The 23,535-nt window shown below is 44.8% G+C and overlaps 1 protein-coding gene across 4 annotated transcripts in view; it reads right to left on the bottom strand.

Annotated features, from left to right (window-relative positions):
* The window catches only part of CAPS2 (calcyphosine 2), a 52,566-nt gene extending 41,643 nt beyond the window's left edge, over positions 1-10,923 (bottom strand). The window contains exons 1-7 of one of the 4 annotated variants that reach the window (XM_075012714.1): positions 10,807-10,828; positions 9,427-9,510; positions 8,060-8,169; positions 6,589-6,629; positions 4,708-4,753; positions 4,480-4,605; positions 3,439-3,471 (exon numbers count right to left, since the gene is read on the bottom strand). In XM_075012714.1, the coding sequence (XP_074868815.1) occupies positions 3,439-3,471; positions 4,480-4,605; positions 4,708-4,753; positions 6,589-6,629; positions 8,060-8,140 (327 nt within the window). In that variant the 5' untranslated portion in view covers positions 8,141-8,169; positions 9,427-9,510; positions 10,807-10,828. Of the gene's footprint in view, positions 1-3,438; positions 3,472-4,479; positions 4,606-4,707; positions 4,754-6,588; positions 6,630-8,059; positions 8,170-9,426; positions 9,511-10,160; positions 10,228-10,806 lie in introns of those variants that run through there. The other 3 variants (XM_075012705.1, XM_075012722.1, XM_075012731.1) reach the window with 3 other exon arrangements.
* Between the last annotated feature and the right edge of the window lie 12,612 nt (positions 10,924-23,535).

Raw genomic sequence — 23,535 nt, 5'->3', positions numbered from 1 at the left:
TCTCCTCCTGCCTCTGCTGCATGTTTCCAGCAGGGACAGACTCAGCTGCCCCTACCCCCAGCTCTCCTGCATGCTTAGCACTTTCCCCATGGGCAGCTTCCTGCCCTGCTGGTTTTCTCTTCTGGGGCTTCCTGCCCAGCTGTGGCTTTCCCCTCGGGGGCTCCCTGCTGCAGCTGACTGCTCAGCAGCACCAGAGTCTGCTGATTAACCAAAAAACAAACAAACAAAAAAAAAACCTAAATGCAGTTGGTTGAACGGGGTGGGCAACTGAATTTAGTTTTTTATTTAAGCAGCAGCAGTCTCCAAAGCTTCATGAGGAATCAGTGGCAGCAGCACTCAGAGCTGCAAATGGCTCCTTAAAGAGCTGCAAGTTGCTGACCCCAGCTCTATACATTACTTAACTTCAAGGACGGCATCAGTTGAAAAGGCTTTGAAGCCAGCTGCCTCATTTAACTTCCCTTCTCCTGCTATCAAGTGCTGTGCTGGGTTGGATAAAAAAAACAGCAGTTAGAGCAGGGTGGAGGGAAGAATTAAGATGCTTCTTTTCTCCTCTCTTCTGCCTCTCACTGGGTTCTAACACCTATGGGATTTTGATGATTTTTCATCACCTCCTTCTTCCTCCAAAATAGCAGTGGATCCAGCAGTATTACTTTATGAACCACATGCAGGCTTTGCACAAATAGGTCAGCAGTCCTGGGATCTGTCTACACCACAGAAACCGTAGCATGCTGGCATAGCCCCAGAGAGTGTAGATACCACTTACAATAACAGAAAGGAATTTTTTTTCTGTTAATGTAGGAACATCAATTTCCTGAACAGCATCAGCATGTTGACAGAATACTCTCCCACCTATACAGCTGTGTCTATGCTGTGGGTTGTGTCAGCATAGTTACATTAGTTTGTGTGGTTTTTTTTTCCACTACCAATGCAGCTATGCAAATATCTCTTTCAAGCGTACACCATGTTCCCCACCACAGTAAAAGTGGTCTCTCTTGGAAGGTGTGAATCTCTTTCAGGAAAAGCATTGGTAAGTCTATAAAAATGCAAAAGTGAGTAATTATTTCCCTCTCATTTGATGATTTTTTAAGTGTTCTACAGACAGGACTTAGGGCATACCCACCCTATACCCATAAGAGCACTACTTCTCACAGTACTGGAATGGGCTTTTCTGTCACCATTAATCCATAGCTCCAGAAGGTGACAGCTATGTCATTGAAAAAAAATTTCCCACTGACCTAGCCATACCTTTATTGGAAGCTAGGTCAACCTAACTATGGCACTCAGAGCATAAAATTTTTCACAACCCTCAGTGGCTATGGTTACACTGACCCAAACCACAAGCAGCAGTATGCAAATGGACACTCATTTGCATCTCTGCTCACTGGCAGAGGCTGCCACCAGCACAAAAATAGCTGTGTCATCATGGTTCTGCTGGTGAAACCCCGCTTTGTAGGCAGCCTCTTATGCCTGGAAAAAAATGAGGCATACGAGGATGCCCACAAAGGGGGCACTTCACTGACAGAACCACACTTACACAGCTTTTTTGTGCCAGTGGCAGTGCCTGCCAGTGAGCAAATATGCAAATGAGCGGCCATTTGCATTTTCAAGACCACCTATTGGCATACTGCTCCCAGCTGTTTGGGTCAGTGTAACCATCTCATCGTAGATCAGGCCGCAGAGTAACAGCGAAACTGAGTGGGAATGACAAAAAAAAAAAAAAAATCTATATTTACATTATTCTACTACTTAAGTCTCTTATGAAAGATTCACCTATGAAGCTTCCTAAAGATGAAGCATGACTTTGTGCATGTGTGCGCACGTACTTTACAATCTGGCATCTGATGCAAGCAATACAGAAATCCTGGCCTCACTCAAAAATATATTAAAATGTAGCACTGGCACTTAACTATCTTTTCTCGTCAAAGTAGATTCAGATGGAATAGAAACAAAGAGGGAGAATGAGCAGGAGAGCTATTCTATTTAGAATATGCCCATGTTCTAAGTTAATCAATCTTATATCACATCCACCACTCTGGTAAGAATGAAGGGGACAAAGAGAAAGATGAAAGGTAAAAGAGTTTAAAAAGGTGAGGGAGGAAGAGACTGGTAAGCAGACAAAGCTATTTCATCTTTTTGGTAACATCACTGTAGTAAAATAGATTTGTGTTATTTGATTATCAGTTCGAAAAATGCCATATAGCTAATAAGAATATAGCAGTTCACGTTGACTCTGACTCAGACCACATGCCTGTTATGTGGGATGACAACAAAGATAGCAAATGAGACAAAGACACATATACACAGATTTATACCACACTAAAAAGTTTAGCTGGTACATCTACACTGGCCAGGATTTGGAGTGTGGAAACAAAAATATCAAATGCCCTAACTGACATAGCTATGATAGCAAAACCTGTTGAAAATGTCAGTATGTAAAGGACGAACGCTTCGGCTGCCTGAGCTAATGTCAAACAGAAAAGTGATTTAGCTATGCCATCAGAACTCATTGTCAGCTAATGATGTATGTTCACCAGCAGGCTCTGCTAACATAACTAGGCATGCAAAAAACATGCTATATTGTAGACAAGCTGAGAGAGAGAGAGAGACAGACAGAAAGAGAATGTTGTTTGCAGTGTCCTAATTACGGTAAAGGTGACTTGTTAGGTAATCATCTCATAAACTGTAAAGTTTTAAGTTAATCAATATGAGCTGCTGTATTACTAATAGCTGTGAAGAAGCAATAAAAGGTTTTACATTGTTCCAGACAATGTCCCAGCCTACACTGGCAGGAGAATGTTGTTAAGGATCCAGTCCTGCAAGCCACTTACTACTCAAGCAAGTGTCCCCTTTGACTTCACAAGATTATTTGCTTATGATCTACATCGATGGTCTCATGATGAGACTCTCAGAGGTTAGACTGCTGTTACGGACTCACTTTTTGTATTAGTTGTTCTTGGGTTTCAAGAAAAGTATCTTAAAAAAATACCAAATGATGTCCAATTTTCCATCAGAGCATACACACAGAGAGGGATTAGGTACCTTGCTCTCCTCAACTACAGAAATATAACATAATTTGCTAAAAATTGGCATATACCTGTCACCCCTACCATGGAAAATAATCTTGTACATATTTAACAGATCCTAAATTGCTCTGAAGTCTGGGAAACCGCTTCTTAAATACATATCAACCTCAGAAGATTGGCCTTTGCAACCTTGAGCTTTTTCCCCTCTTCTAAAGACAAAAAAACATATCTGATACAGTTTCAAAATTCAAATTATAACTATATATAATGACAGTAAATTAAAAGTCTCTACTATGCCATGATTTCATTATCATATAAAAAAATTAAAACCTTTGAAATTTTCAGAACATACATCACAATCCACTTCTATTTAATATTTAATATATTGTTAAGATGCATTTTTCTAGCTATTTACCTCCATTTTCCTCTGACAAGGTTTTCCAGCCAACTGTTTAGTAGAAAGAAAAAAGAAATGGTATTTTAAATAACCATGACCACAACTTATGCTTCACGAATCAAATGAAAATCTGTCAAACACATTTTTCCAAATTAAACAAAACAAAATAATTCAATGTATGCCTCCTCTCACACTCTCCAGTAACAAAGACTGAAAAATGCTCAGCAGAATTATCATCATCAAATGTGTTCTTAATTTTAGTAAATTTTCCAGAAAGCAGTACATAAAAAACTAAATAAGTTATTTTTCTTCTATAACAAATAAGTGTAGCTGTGTGTGTGTTTTAGAATTTTAAGGTTCGTACTTTGTAGGTAAACAGAAGAATTAATACTGATGTTGTATTTAGATTTATTTTACACACACACACACACTTTTTTGTCATCAACTATAAAAAATATTATTCTGAAATTAACTCACAATACTCTTTGAAAAACAAAGGAAGAAAAAGGCTAATAATAAAAGTGCACTTTACTATGATAAAGTATGAGTGGCCAAGATCAACTCATTCTTCCATAAAATAAATATTTTCTATTTGTAAACAGACATTACTTATCATATCTTATGTTTAAGAACTACTTCTTATTTTGGTTAATTATTTTAATGTTTTTATTTACATCATTTTCTTATGATTTATTTAAAAATAGAAATCAAAGCTATATGCTACCTCAATACAATCATAATTTTCCGATGCTTTTATGAATTTTAAAAACAATAGTGACTGCTAACGTATACATGGTTAGTATAAAAAAATTATAAGAATTAGGGCATAAATCAACAGTCTACAGGAAATCATTATCATGATGAAAAAATAGAGCTTGAAACTTCTGAACAGTTTCCTAGCAAAAACGCCTTTGTTAGAAAGCACTTTGATACTCTTATTTTTTAATTTAATCACGTGAATGGAAAGAACTAATTGTGTAATAAAATTAGATGTGCTTTATTTGCTTCAATTCTCATGAAAGACAGAATTTTTAAATGTATCGGTAATGACAATCTGACCTGTTGTGTCTGATAATGCTGTGCATAAGGAGTCTGCAGTGTGGTACCCCAACTAACAGATGTGGATGAATCCAGAGGGCCAGTGCGAGGATATCTCTTACAGTATGGCATGTAAGAATCTCCATCCTAAAACACAAAGAGAACAGGATTATTTTTACTTACTTCATAGTCAAAAGGAATGTTTGCCAATATTTTGCAACTTTCCCAGAAACATGAAGTCATGATTACCTCTTCATCTGAAGAGCCCAGTTTGCCCAAATCAAGGCATGGCACCCTGCAGGAAATAAGTAGATGGCTTTAGGATCGTTTCAATACATTAACTTGCTTTCAATTGCACTTCAAAGGGAACCATGTGATAACAACATGTTTTTCCCCTTCACAAAAATACCTCCATTATAACAGTTTCATTATAATTGGAGAGGGCCTACCTAACAAAAGTCCCAAACAAGCCCCTTCACTTCACCTTAGGAAATGGTAACTGAGCCTTTTCTCATCCCCAGGTGCAGAGGACCATTTTTCTTCCTCATATTTTTCAAGAGGGGTTCTTTCAAAAGAAGGGTTTCCTTTTGAATCAACTCCATCTACATTGCTTGTTTTTTTTCCCCCCCCCCCGAAAACAACACTTCTGGAACAGTGAGTGGCTGCCATTATGCAAATGAGGCATGGATATGTAAATCAGCAATGCATTTGCATTTCCGATTGGCCATATTTGCATTCCCCTTTTGAAAGGGGAATGTAGTGTAGTCGCAGCCTAGAAGAAGCGTTATACTGTAACTAAATTCCCCTTTGTTTGGCTGCTGCTATTTAACTCTATTTTAGCAAAACAGAAAAGTATTGGCTACAAATAGATGATTTAATCAAGCCTTTATTAATACATTACAAAACTACAAGTCAGACTAAAATTTTGAATATCAGAGGGGTAGCCATGTTAGTCTGGATCTGCAAAAGCAACAAGGGGTCCTGTGGCACCTTATAGACTAACAGAAATGTATGAGCATAAGCTTTTGTGGGCAAAGACCCACTTCGTCATGGGCAAAGAGCCACCCCTCCATCTGACGAAGCAGGTCTTTGCCCATGAAAGCTTATGCTCATACATTTCTGTTAGTCTACAAGGTGCCACAGGACCCTTTATTGCTTTTGTAAAATTTTGAACGTGTACTTAAAAACAGTACATGTGAAAGATGTCAAATTTCACTGTCCAGCACTGTAAGCCTCCTAACAGCAACCCAAGTACACTCTGAGCAACAGTAGAACATTTTTTCTCTCATTTTGCTATCCAAGTGTTTTTTTCAAAACTCTGTTATAACAGAGTCACTGGGGAGTGGAAGATATGCTGACTCTCCAGCTCCATTAAGTCACTGGAGAATGACTGAATACATGCCGAAACTGAACTATCCCTGTATCTAACCATGGACATTCCAAGGTCATATTTGACTCATCCTGGAAGAAAGGTATGGAGAGCTAAAATGACTAAAGACTATTTAAAATACATCAGTTCAGTCTCAGATATGGCACTGATAATAGATGACATTAATATACTTATTCCAAGACCTCAGTACCCCAATTTTTGAAGTACTTTACAAATCAGCTTTCGGATCACTTGTTACAACTCTCTCTCTCTCATGAGAACTTTTCGGTATTTATAAAGAAATATCCATGAGTAGTAACAATTATTCTCTGCTATCCCCTTTCAAAATGGTAAAAAGTATAAAGGATAGTTGGTTCACAATTAAAAATAACTTCCATGAGCTTAGGTAATGACTAAAATGTAAAACTCAACTATCTTTTGTATTTGAAAGACAGCAAAAATGTGGTTCAATTACTAATAACGCCACCTGATTATAATTAATCTAAATGTACATTTAAAAAAACTACTGAAGTGAAATTTATACAAATAAAAATGTAACTTTTAAAAATATTATATAAAGAAAATAATTAAACTCCCTTTAAAATATAAACCATAGCCAACAAGTGTATGGTGATAAATATCACCCAACTCCTTGACTTATACATCAGCATAAAGATTTATGAAATGAAAATATGAAAATTTACCAAACTTACTCACTGCAGAATGAAACAGACATTCATAAGCAGGATAAAAAGACTTACTCAGGTGGACGAAGGCCATGGGTTGTTTTTGGTCTCCATCCCTACAAAAATGTCATCATAATAAAAATCAAATTATGATTTTGAGGGCTATAAAATTGTGATATAGGCGTTTGGGCTGGGGCTGGCACTCTGGGACATTCCTCTCTCACAAAGTCTCAGACAGCCTGAACGTCTACATGCAACTGTGCAGCCGCACAGTCTGAGTCAGCTGATATGAGCTAGCCAATGGCATTTAATTGCACTGTGTATATACCTTTAGGCTACAGCTACACCACAGCGATCCTTTGAAAGAAGTTCTTCGGGAAGATCTCTTCTAAAAAATCTTCTTTTGAAAGAGCGTGTCCACGCGCACGCGCACACAAAAAAAAAAAAAGGACTGAAAAAAAATCAATCCATGCTTTCAACAGAGAACATTCACACAACCGCCACTATTTCAAAATAATGGGCTACGGATCAAAAAATCCAGTGCTATGAGGACTGTTCTTTTGAAAAAAAGGGCCCCCGGGCATCTATGTGCTTTTCTTTCCAAAAGAATCTTTCAGAAGAAGGAGCTCATCCTCATTTGGGAGAGAAAGAGGGCTGCTGGAAAAAGTGCTGCATCCTTCTGAGTTAATATTGAAAAAATGTATTTTGTGTGCAGATGCTTCATGGGATTTTTTGAAAGAGCCCCGGCATTTTCAAAAAAACTCGCTAGTGTAGACGTAGCCCTAGAGAATAGAATTTGAATCTTGTTTTATATCTGTTCTCTGTTATTTACTGCCCTTAATCAACAGAAGTGAGAAATATCATAATGGTTACATTCTGAGCTCTGGGGGATTGGGAGGGAACAGGGAAAAATAGCAATGCTCCCTTCTGTAACATATCACAGAGGTGCCTACTGAATGCTGATTGGGGAACAAAACATTCTCATAAGAATATTGGTTGGAGTTTGCTATTACAAATAGATCTGATAGCAGAACATGGAAAGGCATCATCCATTTCAAGCAGGAGAAAGACAGTCCACCTCGTTGACAGGTCTAAGTCCCGGGTGCCCTAATGTGGTCATCAAGCAACAAAGGAAGTTAAATGAAGCATGTAGGCTTGTAGAAAACTGATTAGTGATTATCATTGGCTTAATTATTTTTAAACTATAGATGTGAAGGGCACAATACCTGTAAAACAAAGATGGAAATATCCACAATGCAAGAATCAGGAAGTATTTATGTTCAGAACAGTTACTGTCAAACTAACGGTTACTATTATTCAAGACTGTATTCATATTCACAAATACAGTAATTTATTTACTTTCAATAATTACCCTGCAAGTTCAACTCATTTTCTTTTATAGTGCAGTAACCTCTATAGGATTGCATAAACTACACTACTTTAAAATACTGACCATAAGATGGGTATAAACAGCTTTTAAAATAATACAAATATTTATGGGTAATTTAAGAAAATATAGAAAAATTAATCTTTCAATTAAACATACTTGACTAAGATTTTTTCCCCTTGATGATAGTGCAGTTTGCCCTCTCGAAGATGCAGCAACTCCTTTAACTTCCAAATCCATGCAAATTTGACTACAGACTTCACAATAAACTGTAAATAAAAATAATATATGAAAACCATATTTTTCTGTATAGATACTATAAACAAAAATAAGAGAAATACAGAATATGTCCTAAAACTTCCAACTTGTCTAATCATGGAATAAAATGGACTCTGAAAAAAGTGTCACAGGCTGTAAAATACACATTTCCCCTATGCCGCTTAGAAAGCCTCATCCAGAGGCTCCTAGCTGCAAGCCCAGTCAAACTGGGAAGGGACAGGACTTATCCTTCCCCTGCATGGCTACTCTAAGGGCTGCAGGAAGCTCTGGAGCTGGCCAACAGCTCCACAGGTTCCAGAAGCTGGAGGAAGCTTGTGGAGTGGGTCCTATCTCCCTCTTGCTGCAGGGGGCACCCCAGCTGAGGGTTTCTAGGTGCCAATCCCATAGGACGATGGAAGGACAGGACTCAGGAGTTCCTCTGCTCTTCTTCAGCTGTTTGGGAGGGAAAGCAGGGGAAAACAGACTCAATTCCATGCACTTTTTGGGTTAGGGCCCCCATAGTTAGAAGGCTGTGAAATCTCAGAGGTAAACAGCTGATGAGTTGAAATTGACCAATTTTTAAAACCCCTCTGACCAGGAAATTGATGGGGTCCTATCAATGATCAAGGTTGCACACTAGTCTTCCCTTAACACTAGCATTTGCAATTTGCACGAAATATGTCAACCTTCTCCATTCCTGATTTACAGGCTTCACCTCACACAGTTTTATCCAAACCAGGACATTCAACAAACCCTAAAAATCCCTCAAGTTCCCAGCTAGTTTATCCTGGTAGCTCTAAACACCACCATTTATGGCACACGCCATCCCCTCTGCAAAGTTTCCTCCTGTCTTAGACAGTTTTTCACCTACAGCCAGTTTCCTTCTGATCGGCAAGAAACAAAGAAATCAGATGCCCCATGGTATATGTGCTAACCATAGGGGAGCAGAAGTAGGCCCTATTTTCAGTGGCTCAACAGATGCTCGTTTCAAGCATTCTCTACTACCCAACAGAGGCAATGTTATTTAAAGTAAGAAGGCATAGATCTTCACATAATCACAAACCTTTCATTTAAAATGTAAAGAAGGTTCCATAATCATAACATGAAAAAGGTTGTCAAAATAATTTATATTCTGTTACATTCACTAATTAATGTAATCTGATTTTAAAATAGTATTTTTATATGGAGTCAAAATACTTAATAGTATGTGTTTACAATGATTTAACCACAGCACAGAAAGATATAAAATGTAAGAGATATAACTTTACCCTGGGAAAAATCTTGGGAAGTAGAAAGCTCACAAGTTGACTATATCCAGTTCCTAATGGCCATGTGTCCACATCACAGAAACACTACAAGGTAGAACAGAGTGTTTACCATAAGTATTTAACACATATTCATATTCTTAGGGACCATTCAAAGTCAAGTGGCCCATTAGAATATGTGCTCACTACTTACACTAAACACTCTATTCCAACTTGCATTTAGCTGTAATTCTCAGGGTATCTGTCCCAGACCTGAAGGAGAACTCTGGTGGGGTGCCAAAGACTGTCTCCCCAACCAACAGAAGCAGGCTCAGTAAAATATATTACCTCACCCACTTTGTTATTCTTGTTAGTACAGGTTGAACCTTTTTCCATCAAGCACACCTGGAACCTGACTGGTGCTGAATGAGAGAATTTGCCGGACCATGGGAAGTCAATATTTTCAAGCAGCAAAACCAGCACTTTCACTGCTTACTGGACTCTTAGAAGACATTTAGAGCTAAACATTTAAATTACAGCTAAACAACAGCACAAAATACTGAGAGCCAGGACTGAGGGCCCTAAACAAACTTTATGGGACCATGGGAAACTGCCACACCCATGATAAATGGCCATCTGCCTAACCAAAATCATGTTGGATTACAGATGTTGCTGGATGAGAGAGCCCAGCTAGAGAGGTTCAACCTGTAGTCAAAAGGCAACAGGATGAATATGGTTAGGGGCTCAAATCCACTCACCTCACCCTCTGTATGGATCTCTTTGGAACAGGTTTGGTAGAAGCGCAAAAATGGTATTAAAGCTCTGCCTGTGGACTTCATGGCACAGCCCTAGCTGGTGAGTGCTACCAATGGCAGTACTCCCAGCTAGCACCGGTGTCCTTCCTAAAGCGCCGCCTCGCGAGGCCAAGGAATTACAGGAGCGGCTGCATTTCTGTTTATTTTTCAGTTTCCAGCCGCTGCGGCTGCAGGGAAAAGCTGAAGCACGTGCCCCAGCCAGCTCGCAAACAACAAGAATCCGCTTTGTTGTTCCACTCACGAGTTCGGGGTTTAACATCCCTTAACTTGGCCCGCGGGGGAACCGGCACCGCACTGAGCGGGGAACCCTGCGCCGCGGCAGCGCTCGGGCTGCGGATTTAGCAGAGGCAGGAAACGCACAGGCCGGCCCCGCGTCCGGCGGGGGCACCGAGGTGTCTCTGCCACCGCAGCCCAGGCGGGGGACGAGCAACCCCGCAATCGAGCCGCGCCCGCCCGTTACCTAGGTGACTAGTAAACAAAACGGACGCTGCGGAGCGCCGGGCGCGCGCTGCAACCCAGCGAGGGGGCGGGAGGCCCGGCTCGTCCAGGAGCCCCCGGCCCCGCAGGAGTGCACGCGCGGCTCGCTCACCTCCGCGGCCCTTGCCCCTTCTGCCAACCCTTGCAGCAGCTTGCCGAGCACGCACTCGACGGGCGGGGGCGCGCGCGCAGAGGTGCTTGTCCGGCGTTCGGGGACCGACCAGCTCAGGCTCCGCCCACTCTGTTTCCCCCATAGCCACGCCCCTGCGGGCTGCAGGGGGCGGGGTCAGGGCAGTGGGTGAAAACCCCTGCGCTCTGGACTGGGGCTTTGGCACCTGCTGGGCTCCTGCGGTCGCTTAGCACCTGAGGGGTGCTGGAAGGAACTTTGAAAGGTCATCGAGTCCAGCCCCCTGCCATCTTGGCAGGGCCTATCACCCACCAGCCCCCTCAAGGGCTGAACTCACAAGCCTAGAGTTAGCAAGCCAGAGCTCCAACCATTGGTGGCTCTTTTGCTCTGCGGCTCTAGTTTGTGACCCAACCCCAAGACTCACCAAAGGGAGCAAAATCTCATAACTTCAGGCACAATGAAGGTGTCTCTCCAGTTCTGGTCCCCTTCAACAGTAGGAGGCTTCCCCCGAGGCATACTGTGTACAAAACTTCTCACTGGGCCAAGGGTTTGGGACACATCAATGAGGCACAATCGCAAAGGTACAGGGGCGCTGCTGCACAGTTCCACATAGTCCATCACTCCTGGCCCTGAGCAGCCCAGAGGCTGAGTGCAAACACACAAGCAGGCCGCTTTTTTAACTGAGGGGAGGGGACAAAGATAGTACTGTTGAATTTCACTTTTATGAGTAGTTTTATACCATGGCCAACTTTGTCCATGTTCAACAGAAAAAGAAACAAGTTTCTGTTCCAAGGTCAGTGTGTCCTTTATTAGTGCACAGCCCCCCGATGGGGGAATAAGGGGAGCATTGCACTGGGGCCTGGAGCTCCCATCTGTTGCTGCCACTGCTGTGGCTGTGGCAGTGGTAGTGACCAGAGCCCTGAGCCCCAAGTTCCTCTGAATTGCCACCAGAACACTGTGCCACATGCTCCCCACAGGGACTGGAGAGTGCCATGATGTGAGTGGAGCTAAGCGCTGACTGCCTGAGGCCTTGCCCCTTCTGGGGACATGCAGCTGCTGCACCACCTCACTCTCTCCATGCACACACCTTGTCCCAGGGCTCACAGTACCTGCAGGCCCCACTGTTAGTGCAACCCATGGCCATTTGTATCTACGGGAGCTTGCAATCAGCAGGAACTTCAAACAGGGCTGTTAAGAGGGGAGTTTGGGAGGGCGAGAAAGCAATACCCCCTCTGAACAAACCAGGTGAGGGCTTTTGGGCGAGTAAGTTTGCTGGATTGTTTATTAGAATTTGAATTTCAGTTCTGGTTTGTTTTCTGTTAGTGTGTGTGGGAGTGTATGAGCCCCACCCCCTGTGACTCACCAGGGGTAGGCAGGACCAAAGAGGCCAACTGCCAAGCGAACAGCGGGAGTTTGCAACCATCAGGAACTGCAAACAGGGCTGCTAACAGGGGACTTTGTAAAAGGGAATCCAGGGGAGTCGTACTATGATTAGGAATGTTTGCATGCATCACCTGTGCCAGCGCTGCTCCTGTCTCCTCCACCTGTGCATGTAGCCAGATAGATCACCAGACCATGGATGCCTCTACATAGACCCTGGTGTGATTTTGCAGAGACTGTGGCTCACATTTCCCACTTACAGAAATCAAGGCTGAGAGGAGCATCCAGTGTGAAAGGTGCCTGCTGGTGGAATCTCTCAGGAAGCAGGTGGGAGAGCTGCAGGAGGGAGTGGCTACGCTAAGAAGCATCCAAGTCCATGAGGAATTCCTGGAGAGTATCCATGTGGAGACATCTAAGGCTGAGGTATCTTTCAAGCTATGTAGGACTGCTGTCACACCACTGGTGGAGGAGAAGATGGCTCTGTCTCAGCAGGGCACCGGCAGCTGGTTACTTCTCACTGCAGGCAATGCTCCACCCCTGCTCCCAACCCTCCCACTATTATTCTAAAGAACCATTATGCTGCCCTGGATACCAGAGATGAAGAATCAACCCCTAAGGAGGAGGAGGAGGAGGAGGTGGAGGAGGAGAAGCCATGCACCCCCAAGGCTCGGAGATCTGCAACCACCACTGTGAGGAGGAAATGCAGTGTAGTGGTGATTGGAGACTCTCCTGAGGGGGGTGGAGGCACCCATCTGTCACCCTGACATGATGTCCCAAGAGGTATGCTGCATGCCATAGACCCATATCTGAGACATTACAAAGGGATTGTCAAGTATCATCTGGCCCTCTGACTACTACTCCATGCTACTCATGCATGTGGGCACAAATGACACTACCTTATAACTTTGAAGAGACCTGTGGGGAGTACGTGGCATAGTGCTCATGTGGCACTGACTACAGGGCTCTGGGAATGTGGGTGAGAGATGTTAGAGCTTAGGTGGTGTTCTCAGCAGTCCTTCTGGTGAGAGGTAGGGGCCCAAGCAGAGACAGATGCATCCTGGAGGCAAATGCCTGGTGTCATCAAGAGGAATTTGGCTTCCTTGAGCACGGGATGCTGTTTAAAGAAGGATTGCTAAACAGAGATGGGATTCACCTATCCAGGAAAGGTAAGAGAGCATTTGGTTACAGACTGGCTAACCTAGTGAGGAGGCCTTGAAACTAGGTTTGAAGGGAGCAGGTGACCAAAGCTCACAGATAAGTGAAAACCCCAGACACCTGAAAGATAGGTCAGAAATTGGAGGGGGCATGAGCTACAAAAGCAGAGATAAGGGAGGGACAAGGCAGAACTGGGGGTAAAATCAAATCAGTATCTAAGTTGTCTATATATAAATGCAATAAGTATGGGAAATATAAGCACGAAAAACTTGAAATGCTAGTAAATAAATACATGTGTGACAGTTGGTATCACAGAGACTTGGTGGGATAATACATGATTGGAATATTGGCACAGAAGGGCTGTTTGGTCAGGAAGGATAGGCAGTGAAAAAGGGAAGAGGTATTGCCTTATATATTACAATGCATATAACTGGACTGATGTTCAGATGTACATAGGAGACGGGCTTGTTGGGAGTCTCAGGGTAAGATTAACAAGGGGATAAGGGCAGGGGTGATCTCATGGTAGAGGTCTACTACAGACCACCTAACCAGGAAGAAGAGGTGGATGAGCATTTTTAAGCAACTAACAAAATCATCCAAAGCGCAGAATTTGATGGTGATGGGGAACTTCAACTACCCAGGCATCTGTTAGAAGAACACAGCAGGGCATAGATTATCCAACAAGTTCTTGGAATGCATTGGAGACTTTTTTTTATTTCAGATGGTGGAGAAAGCTACTGGGAGGAGGCTGTTTTAGATTTGATTTTAACAAATAGGGAGGAACTAGTTGAGAATTTGAAAGTGGCAGAAACCTTGGTTGGAAGTTTTCATGGAGGACATGTCTATACGACAGAGTTTTGTTGACAAAACTCGGTTTTTGTCAACAAAATTCAGGGAACGTCTACATACAAAAGGTGTGTTTTCAACAGAGTCTCAACAAAACAGAGCACTTTCCCTGAGAGAGTTATCCCTCTCTGCATTGAGGAATAATGCTTCTGTCGACAAAAGTGCAGTGTAGACGCTCTGGAGTTCTTTTGTGAAGACGCAGGCCTTCCAGTTCACCAGGCAGCCCTATTTGCAGAGCTTCTGGTTAGCCATTGTGTTGAGAGAGGGCCGGGAAGTCTGGCTGCTCTCTGTCAACAGAGTGGATTGTTCTTTCAACCTGTTTTTATGTGTAGACGCAATTTGTCGACAAGTTTTGCCAGTAGATCTCTTCCAACAGTAACTTCTGTTGACAGATTGCTGTAGTGTAGACAGCTGAAATGATAGAGTTTCATAGAATCACAGACCTGGAAGGGACCTCAAGAGGTCATCGAGTCCAGGCCCTTGCCCCAAGCAGGATCAGTGCCAACGAAGTCATCCCAGCCATGACTATATCAAGCCAGGACTTTAAAACCTCCAGGGTTTGTGATTCTAAAGAGTGGTAGAAGGGAGAACAGCAATATAAAGACAATGGCCTTGCAGAAGGGAGACTTTAGTAAACTCAGAGAGCTGGTAGGTAAGGTTCTATGGAAAGCAAGACTATGAGAAAAACAGTTGAAGACAGTTGGCAATTTTTGAAAGGGGCATTACTGAGGGTGCAAAAGCAAAAGCATTCCTCTGTGTAGGAAGAATAGGAAGTGTGACAAGAGACGAGCTAGGCTTAACCAGGAGATCCTGAATGACCCAAAAAGGAATTGTATGAAAAAGTCAACGTATAAAGGAAAGATATAAACAAATAACACAGGAATGTAGGGGCAAAATTAGAAAGGTGAAAGCAGAAAATGAGCTCAACCTAGCTTGAGACATAAAGGGAAGCAAGAAAACATTCTACGAGTATATTACAAGCCAGAGGAGGACCAAGGACAGGATAGGGCTGTTGCTCAGTGAAGTGGGAGAAACAATAACAAAAACATGGAAATGGCAGAGGTACTTAATGATTTCTTTGTTTCCATTTTCACGAAGAAGATTGATGGAGGCTGGATGCCTAACACAGTGAATGCTAGTGGAAATGAGGTAGGTCAAGTAGTTAAAATAGGGAAAGAAAAGTTAAAATTTACCTAGAAAAGTCAGATATCTTCAAGTCACTAGGGCCTGATGAACTGCATCCTAGAATACTCAAGAAGCTGATAGAGGAGGTATCCAAGCCACTAGCTATGAATTTTGAAAAGTCTCATGGAAATTGGGAGAGATTCCAGAATATTGTAAAAGGGCAAATATAGTGCCCATCTATAAAAAAGAAAACAAGGACAATCCAGGAAATTACAGAGCAGTCATCTTAACTTCACTGCCAGGAAAGTTAATGGAGCAAATAATTAAGGAATCCATCTGCAAACACATGGAAGATAATAAGGTGATGGGTAACAGCAGGGATTTGTCAGGAACAAATCATGTCAAACCAGCCTGATAGCTTCTTTTCTTTGATGGGTTAACAAGGCTCGTGCATAAAGGGGAAGCGGTGCACTTGGTATACCTAGACATTAGTAAAGCATTTGATATGGTATTGGATAACTGTTCACAGAGAGTAGTTATTCGTGGTTCACAGTCAGGCTGGAAGGGAATAAGTGGATTCCACAGGGGTCAGTTTTGGGGCCAGTTCTGTTTAATATCAATATCAACATAAATTGTCTAGATAATGCCGTGGAGACACTTGTCATCAGCAAACTTGATACCAAAAGGGGTTGCAAGTGCTTTGCAGGATAGGATAGAATTCAAAAAGATCTGGACAAACTGGAGAAATAGTCTGAGGCAAATAGGATGTTCAATAAGGATAAATGCAAAGTACTGCACTTAGAGAGGAACAGTTAGTTTTCAAATACAAAATGGGAAGGGAGTCTGTGGGACAGAGTAATGCAGAAAGAAATCTAGGGGTCATAGTGGACCATAAGCTAAATGTGAATCAACAAGTGTGACTCTTGCAGAAAAGCAAACATGATTCTGGGATACATTTACAGGACTGTAGTGAATAAGACACAAGAAGTCATTCTTCCGCTTTACTCTGCGCTGATTAGGCCTCAATTTGAGTCCAGTTCTGGGTACCGTGTTTCAAAAAGGATGTGGAAAAGTTGGCAAAGGTCCAGAGAAGAGCAACAAGAATGATTAAAGGTCTAGAGAGCGTGAGCTATGAGGAAAGACTGAAAGAACTGAGCTTGTTCAGGTTAGAAAAGAGACGACAGGGGGACATAATAGCAGTTTTCAAGTACCTAAAAGAGAGTTGCAAGACAGAAGGAGAAAAATTGTCATCCTTGGCCTCTGAGGACAGAACAAGAAGCAATGGGTTTAAACTGCAGCAAGAGAGGTTAAGATTGGACATTAGGAAAAGCTTCCTGTCAGGATGGTTAAACACTGGAATAAATTGCCTAGAGAGGTTATGAAATTTCCATCACTGGAGATACTTAAGATCGGGTTAGATAGATGCCTATCAGGGATGATCTAGACCAGAGGTCAGCAAACCCCCAGCACACAGGCCAAGAGTAGCAAGCGAGCTGTTTTTCATCAGCATGCAAGGTGGGAGCTCAGCCCTGCCCCTCCTCCCCCGCATGCAGCCAGGAGCCTGTGGATTAACAGAAGACCAGCTAATGCTGCCAACCACCAGCTAAACAGTAAAGCTCTCCATCTTGATTTATTTATTAATGAAGCTGTTGCAAGTGGCACCATTAGTGACTTTAAAAAGTATCATTGGCATGTGTACCGTACATAAAGGTCAAACTTTGGCACTCCACCTTGGAAAGATTGCTGAACCCTGGTCTAGCCTGTGCTTGGTCCTGCCATGAGGACAGAGGACTGGACTTGATGACCTCTTGAGGTCCCCTCCAGTTCTACTGCTCTATGATTCTATGTACCTTGCTCTAGACAAGATGCCCCCTGCATTGTGTGCTGTTCCCTAAGCCAAACCCCACCCACCATCTTTTGTCTAACACAAGCAAGGTGTATACACAAGGTATATAATCTTCAAAAGGAGTTCAGACCTTGTGCTCTGAGTCAGGGAGTTGGGGGACAGAGGAAGGGCAAGTGGAATATTATAAGCTCTTTGTTCAGCAATCACAGCTGTGGGAGTGACAGCCTTCTGTTCCAGGTTGCAGTGTGTGACACCAGTCTTTTCCAAATCACACTGAATGATAGGAAGCAGATGCTGACTGAATGTGGCCAGAAACCTAGATCTTATGCAACAAATCTGCATACTGCTGGGTTGGTATGGAAAGGTGGACTACCACAGAGTATGCAACAAGAAACCTTGCAAGAAGGATGAAAGTATACCTCTATGAGAGCTTTATGGAGATGTGTATTCCCACTCCATCTCCGAACATGTTAAACAGTTCCGGTGAGCCCCCACTGTGTAGGCACAGTGGCTGCCACAGATTACACCCAATCATCTTAAGCCACTTGCAGCATGATTAAAAAGGTGAAATCACCAGACGTGCCCTCCACACCATCAGGGTCCAGGAGCAACATATCCTGGGCAATCTGTTTGACTCCAAAGTTAAAAAAGGCCCTGGCTGTTGGTAAGATCGAATGCTTCACTCACCTTCTGAGCATTATCATCCTCCTCCTCTCTTTATCAACAATATTGTTGCCCAAGGTTGCCTGAAGAGTCATTTGGGAGTTATCCATGGACAGCTTTGGGACACTGGTAACCCTCAAGAATCCCTGACAGCCACTCATAGAAATAGCATGTTTGCAGCTCTAACCCAGACTATTCATTTTTCTCCTTTGTCTTCTGGTACACCTGCCTGAGTACCGTTAACTTCACACAGTACTGTTGGGTGTCCCTAGTGTATCCTTTTTCCACCAGACCCAGTACAAATTTGGTGTAGATATTAGGATTCCCCCTGCTGCTTTCAAAGAATCATAGAACACTAGGACTGGAAGGGACCTCGAGAGGCCATCAAGTCCAGCCCCCTGCCCCAACGACAGGTCCAAGTACCATCTAAACCATCCCTGATAGACATCTATCTAACCTGTTCTTAAATATCTCCAGCCATGGAGATTTCACAACCTCCCTTGGCAATTTATTCCACTTTTTGACCGCCCTGACATTAGGAACTTTTTCCTAATGCCCAACCTAAACCTCACTTGCTGCAGTTTAAGCCTGTTGCCTCTTGGTCTATCCTCAGAGGCCAAGAAGAACAAGTTCTCTCCTTCCTCCTTATGACTCCCTTTTAGATACCTGAAAACCACTATCATGTCTCCTCTCAATCTTCTCTTTTCCAAACTAAACAAGCCCAATTCTTTCAACCTTTTTTCATAGGTCACATTCTCTAGCCCTGTAATCATTCTTGTTGCTCTTTTCTGGACCCTCTCTAGTTTCTCCACATCTTTTTTGAACTGCGGTGCCCAGAACTGGACACAATACTCCAGCTGAGGCCTAACCAGCGCAGAGTAGAGCAGAAGAATGACTTCTCGTGTCTTGTTCACAACACACCTGAATCCCAGAATCATGTTTGCTTTTTTTGCAATAGCATCACACTGTTGACTCATATTTAGCTTGTGGTCCACTATAATCCCTAGATCCCTTTCTGCTGTAGTCATTCCTAGACAGTCTCTCCCCATTCTGTATGTGTGACACTGATTGTTCCTTCCCAAGTGGAGCACTTTGCATTTGTCCTTATTATCCTTATTATCTTTATTATTTGTCCTTATTATCCTTTGTTGTTCTGCCTGCACATACTCCTTTCCCTACACAGCAGTCAGATCCAGGATCTCCTGTGCACTCCATGCTGGAGCTCATTTGCAATTCTGGGCATTCATGGACAGATGTGCTGATCAAGTGCGCTGGTGTGCTTGCCATGCTGGCCAAACCCGAAGTGAAATTCAAACTTTCCCGGGGTTTTTCCCTTGTGCCTGGGAGTGCAGCAGAGTTGAAAGTGCTGGTCAAAGTAGTCACATTGGGGAATTGTGAGGCACCTTCTAGAGTCCATGAATGTTGACTTTCAGAGCACTGCATCTGCACTATCTCAGAGTTGAGCATGCAAGGCCAAGTTTACCATTACTCGCCTCATCAGGCAAGAGCAGAGAAATTGACTTTAACAGACCCTAACATTGGTGTAATGAGCTTGGTGGTGTGGAATCACTATTTAGAAAATCACCCTAATGCAGCTAAGTTCAATCTAAAGCCATTGTGTTGACCAGGTCTTAGTGTAAATGGGTAATTTTGACCAATTCAAAGTCTTACTTCCACAGTGACAATCAAGTGCTAATTTGAAGTGTTGCAAAGATGTTGACATGGTGATACCAAGTTATATATAGCTACATTTTGTTTAAGATTAATATATTTTCAGACACTTGTCTTTGAAACCTTTGTGATCTGTTGTTAGTACCAGAGTTGTGTTAAAAATGCAATATATTTCTGCCTAAGTGACAAGTGTTATTTTTATGACAGGGTGCTCAGTTAGCACCTTTTCAGTTTTCAATGACTGATGCAACAGCAGTTTGGGCCACTTCGCTACTGGCTATTTATTCCATCAGGAAAAAAAAATGGCATGTGGATTTATGAGTAAGAACACATGGCATGCCAGAAGGGAGTTACAGAAAATTAGAACTGAACAGATCAAGGGCATTTGCAAGTGGTGGTAAGTCGACATAGCCACCTTATTTTGAAATAAGCTATTCCATAATACCTTACTTCAAAATTAGGCTGCTACACACACACGAGCACTTACTTTCAAAATACACTTTGAAAGGAGGGTTTATTTCGAAAGGCTCCGTGGCATTTCTACACACAAAATATATAATTTTTAAAGTCATTTAGAAATAATGCGGCGCTCATTTCGAAAACCCTACCCCCTTCCCATTTCAGGAAGAAAGCCTCATTTTGAAAGGCAATTTTGAAAGAGGATGTGTTTAGACATGCCTCAGGTTGCTCTTTTCAGAGCGGGTTCTCCATGGCGCCAGCCAGCTGCCATGCAGAGATGCCCCTGCCAGCACAAGTGGTGTTCTATGCTCCATGCTTCCAGTCATGTTTAAAGATGCAGGGGCCCAGAAGCCCCTAGGCGGGAAGCTGAGAGTGTGCTGGAAGGAGACAGCACACAAGCTCCTAGCAGCATGCCCGCCACAGCAGCCCATGGGTCCCCGAGCTCCTGCAGAACATTAATGGCCATAGGCCAGGAGCCCCACGCACCCCCGGCACTCTCTCCACTCCATCTGAGGGGTCCCAGCAGATCAGACGGGGGCAGAAAAAGAGGGCCCTCTCATGGAGCAAGGCCAAGATTAAAGACCTCTTGGCACTCTGGGGGGATGAAGGGCTGCTGCTCCTCTGGGTGGTGCTGCAATGTAGCAGCCTTCAACCGCCTGTCCACTGGGCTGATCTCCTAAGGCCACCCTGCCTGCACCAGAGAACAGGTGTGGAACAAGGTTAAAGAGATGCAGCAGGCCTATTGCCAGACTTGTGACGTGGCCAGCTGCTCGGGGGCAGGGGCCATCACTTGCCTCCCCCACTCTACCAGGAGCTCCACTGCCTCTTAGGACCCCAGGAGGCAACCCTGCCCACCTACCTTCTGGGTACCACTGGTCCGGACCTGGAGCCCTAGAGCGGGACCCAGGAGGTGCTGGGAACCCCTGCAGGCAACAGCCCCCCCATGATGGGCACAGAAACAGAGTGATGGCGGGTTCTCAAGTGACAGGGCCCTCATTATCATGCTCACCTTCCAGCTGTCCAAACAGGCTCCCTCCACCCAGTCCTCCACCAAACTCCTTGAGGGACATGCAGGTAGGTCCCATGGGTTTTGGACACCCTGGTATGTGGGGAGAGGGCGTCTGCCTCCAGCACAGCTGGCAGTAGGCCATTCACATGGACAGCAGCTCTAATCAGGATACTCCCTGGATGGCTGCACTCCCTGGGCCCCAGCGCGGGCTACATGTGGCTCTCAGCACCTGCCCACATGGATAGCATCGCTGGCCATGCACCCAGGGGGAAGCAGTGGGAATGCTGCCTGCATGTGCCCCACCCCTGTGGGGGACCTTAGCATCCTGGCTCCCACAGAGCCCCTGTGGCAATGAACAGGTGGGGTTGGGGGTGATGGGGGGCACAGGCCCCGGGGACAGGGTGCAGTACTGATGGGCCCTCCCTCTGTCCCTTTCTGTCTCCAGAACTCCACCGTTCATGGGCAGGCTGAGCCCTGTACACGGCCTACAGAGCCCTGCACCGGGGGGACAAGAGGGCCAGGACTGCATCCCAATCAGTAGCCAAGCAGAGCTGCAGCTGGTGCCAGGCTATGCACCGGCATCACTGTGAGGAGAAGGATGCTGTGGATGCTGCCCACACCACCACCCCATGGGACATGACCACCGTCATGCAGGAGTGGCTTGTAATGGAATGGGTGGCCTGGGATCGGGTGGCAGCCAGCCTGGACACCCTCACCCAGGCTCCCAGTTCCTTGCTAGCCACTCCCACATCTCCCCCCATGATCCAATGCCTTGCCACCCTGCTCCCCCAGGTCTCACCCCACCCTCCCAACTGGCGCTGGCCCAGTAGCTCACACCAATGCCACCCAGGGCAAGACAGCCCCCACTTCTTTCCCCAGCCCTCCCTCCTTCCGCATGTCTCCCCACAAGCCTGAGCCTGCAGGACTCATCCCATGCCCCTATCTTCCTGTACTCCTGTCTCCATTCCAGCCACTCCAGGGACCCTGGACCTGGGGTCATAGGGGCTCCCATAGCCAGCATGGGTCACAGCACTTGACCCCAGTAGAGTAATAAGGCCCCTCACTCCCAGACCCCCTCCAAGTACTGTTGCTCCCACCCCCACCCCAGGACCCTGTTGTATATAGTTCCCCCATCCCTCTTGTAAATAGTTAAAAAACCTTCCTTTCTCATTTTGTAATGGTTTGACAACATTCAGTAAATATTTTGACACCATTCCTGCGTCCCTGGTGCGTGGTGAGGAGGCAGCAGAGTAACCAGAGTGTGGGATGGGGTTCACGGTGGGGGAACAGTGCAGGGTGGGTGTGCAGAAAGAGGGTTGTTGTTGCAAGTGTGTGGGGTGGGGCATGTCACAGGGGCCCCCGGGTGAAGGCCTCCCACAGGGCTTCTCTGACCCATACCCCATCCTACTGCACTTGGTGGCATGGGGCAGCAGCCAGCTGCTTAAAGGCCAGGCCTGTTTCAGCAGCCCACCTCTCCATGAAGGGCTCATGCTTTACCTTCATAATATTGTGGAAGGCACAGCACACCCCACCAATGCCAGCACACTGGGCAAGCCAACTCCAGCCTCGTGAGAAGGCAGCAAAAGTGCCCCTTGAGATGGCCAAACACCCACTTGACTATGCTGTGAGCCCATTTGAGGTGCTCATTAAAAACGTCCTGGGTGGGCTCAGTATATCCTGTGTAGGGCCGCATGAGTCATGGGTGCAGGGGGTGTGCAGCAATGGCCACAGTTTAGGGGGGCATGGTGGTGTCCCTGACTGGGAGCTCCTGCAGGGGGATGTAGATCCCTTCCTGCATCCTGTGGCCAAACCATGAATTCCAAAAGGTGCAGGCATTGCAGGTTCGCCCAGACCAGCCTACACCCATGTCCATGAACCACCCCATGGCATCCACAAGGGCCTGTAGCACCACAGAGTGGTACCCTTTATGGTTTATGAAGGTGCCTGCACTGTGCTCCAGGGCCCAGAGGGCAACATGGGTCCCATCCAGAGCCCTGAAACAGCTGGAGAAGCCCAGCTCCCAGAACCCTGTGTAGGCAGTGTCAACGTCCCCGATGCAGATGCCCTGGTGAATTAGGATGTGGTTGATTGGTCAGACAACCTTTATGGGGTGGAGGGACAACACGCCCATTAGTGCATGGCATGGTGCTCCATAGGTCCCCGCCCCCTCCCCACTCATCCCAAGCCCCCTCCCCACTCATCCCCAAGCCCCCTCTCCATCCCTAAGCCCTGCTTCCCTGGGCTCCCACCTTTGTCCCCAGTCCCCCTCCACATCCCCCTACCCCTGGTCCCCATGGGTCCCCCTTACCTGGGACCTCCCTCTCTCCATGGCGGGTGTGACCTGAACATAGAATCATAGGGCTGGAAGGGGCCTCAGGAGGTCATCTAGTCTTGATTTTCTGAAAGGACGTGTGTAGCATAGATGCAGCCAAAATGCATTTCAAAATAGCTGAGCACTATTTTGAAATACAGCATCTACACACAATAGAGCCTATTTAAAAACAGAGCCATTGGACATATTGGCTACGTCTACACTAGCCAAAAACTTCGAAAGGGCCAT

Source organism: Carettochelys insculpta, chromosome 1 (assembly GCF_033958435.1).
Source record: "Carettochelys insculpta isolate YL-2023 chromosome 1, ASM3395843v1, whole genome shotgun sequence".
NCBI lineage: Eukaryota > Metazoa > Chordata > Testudines > Carettochelyidae > Carettochelys > Carettochelys insculpta.
The sequence above is the reverse complement of the archived record's forward strand: the minus strand, read 5'-3'. Positions and strand labels throughout refer to the sequence as shown.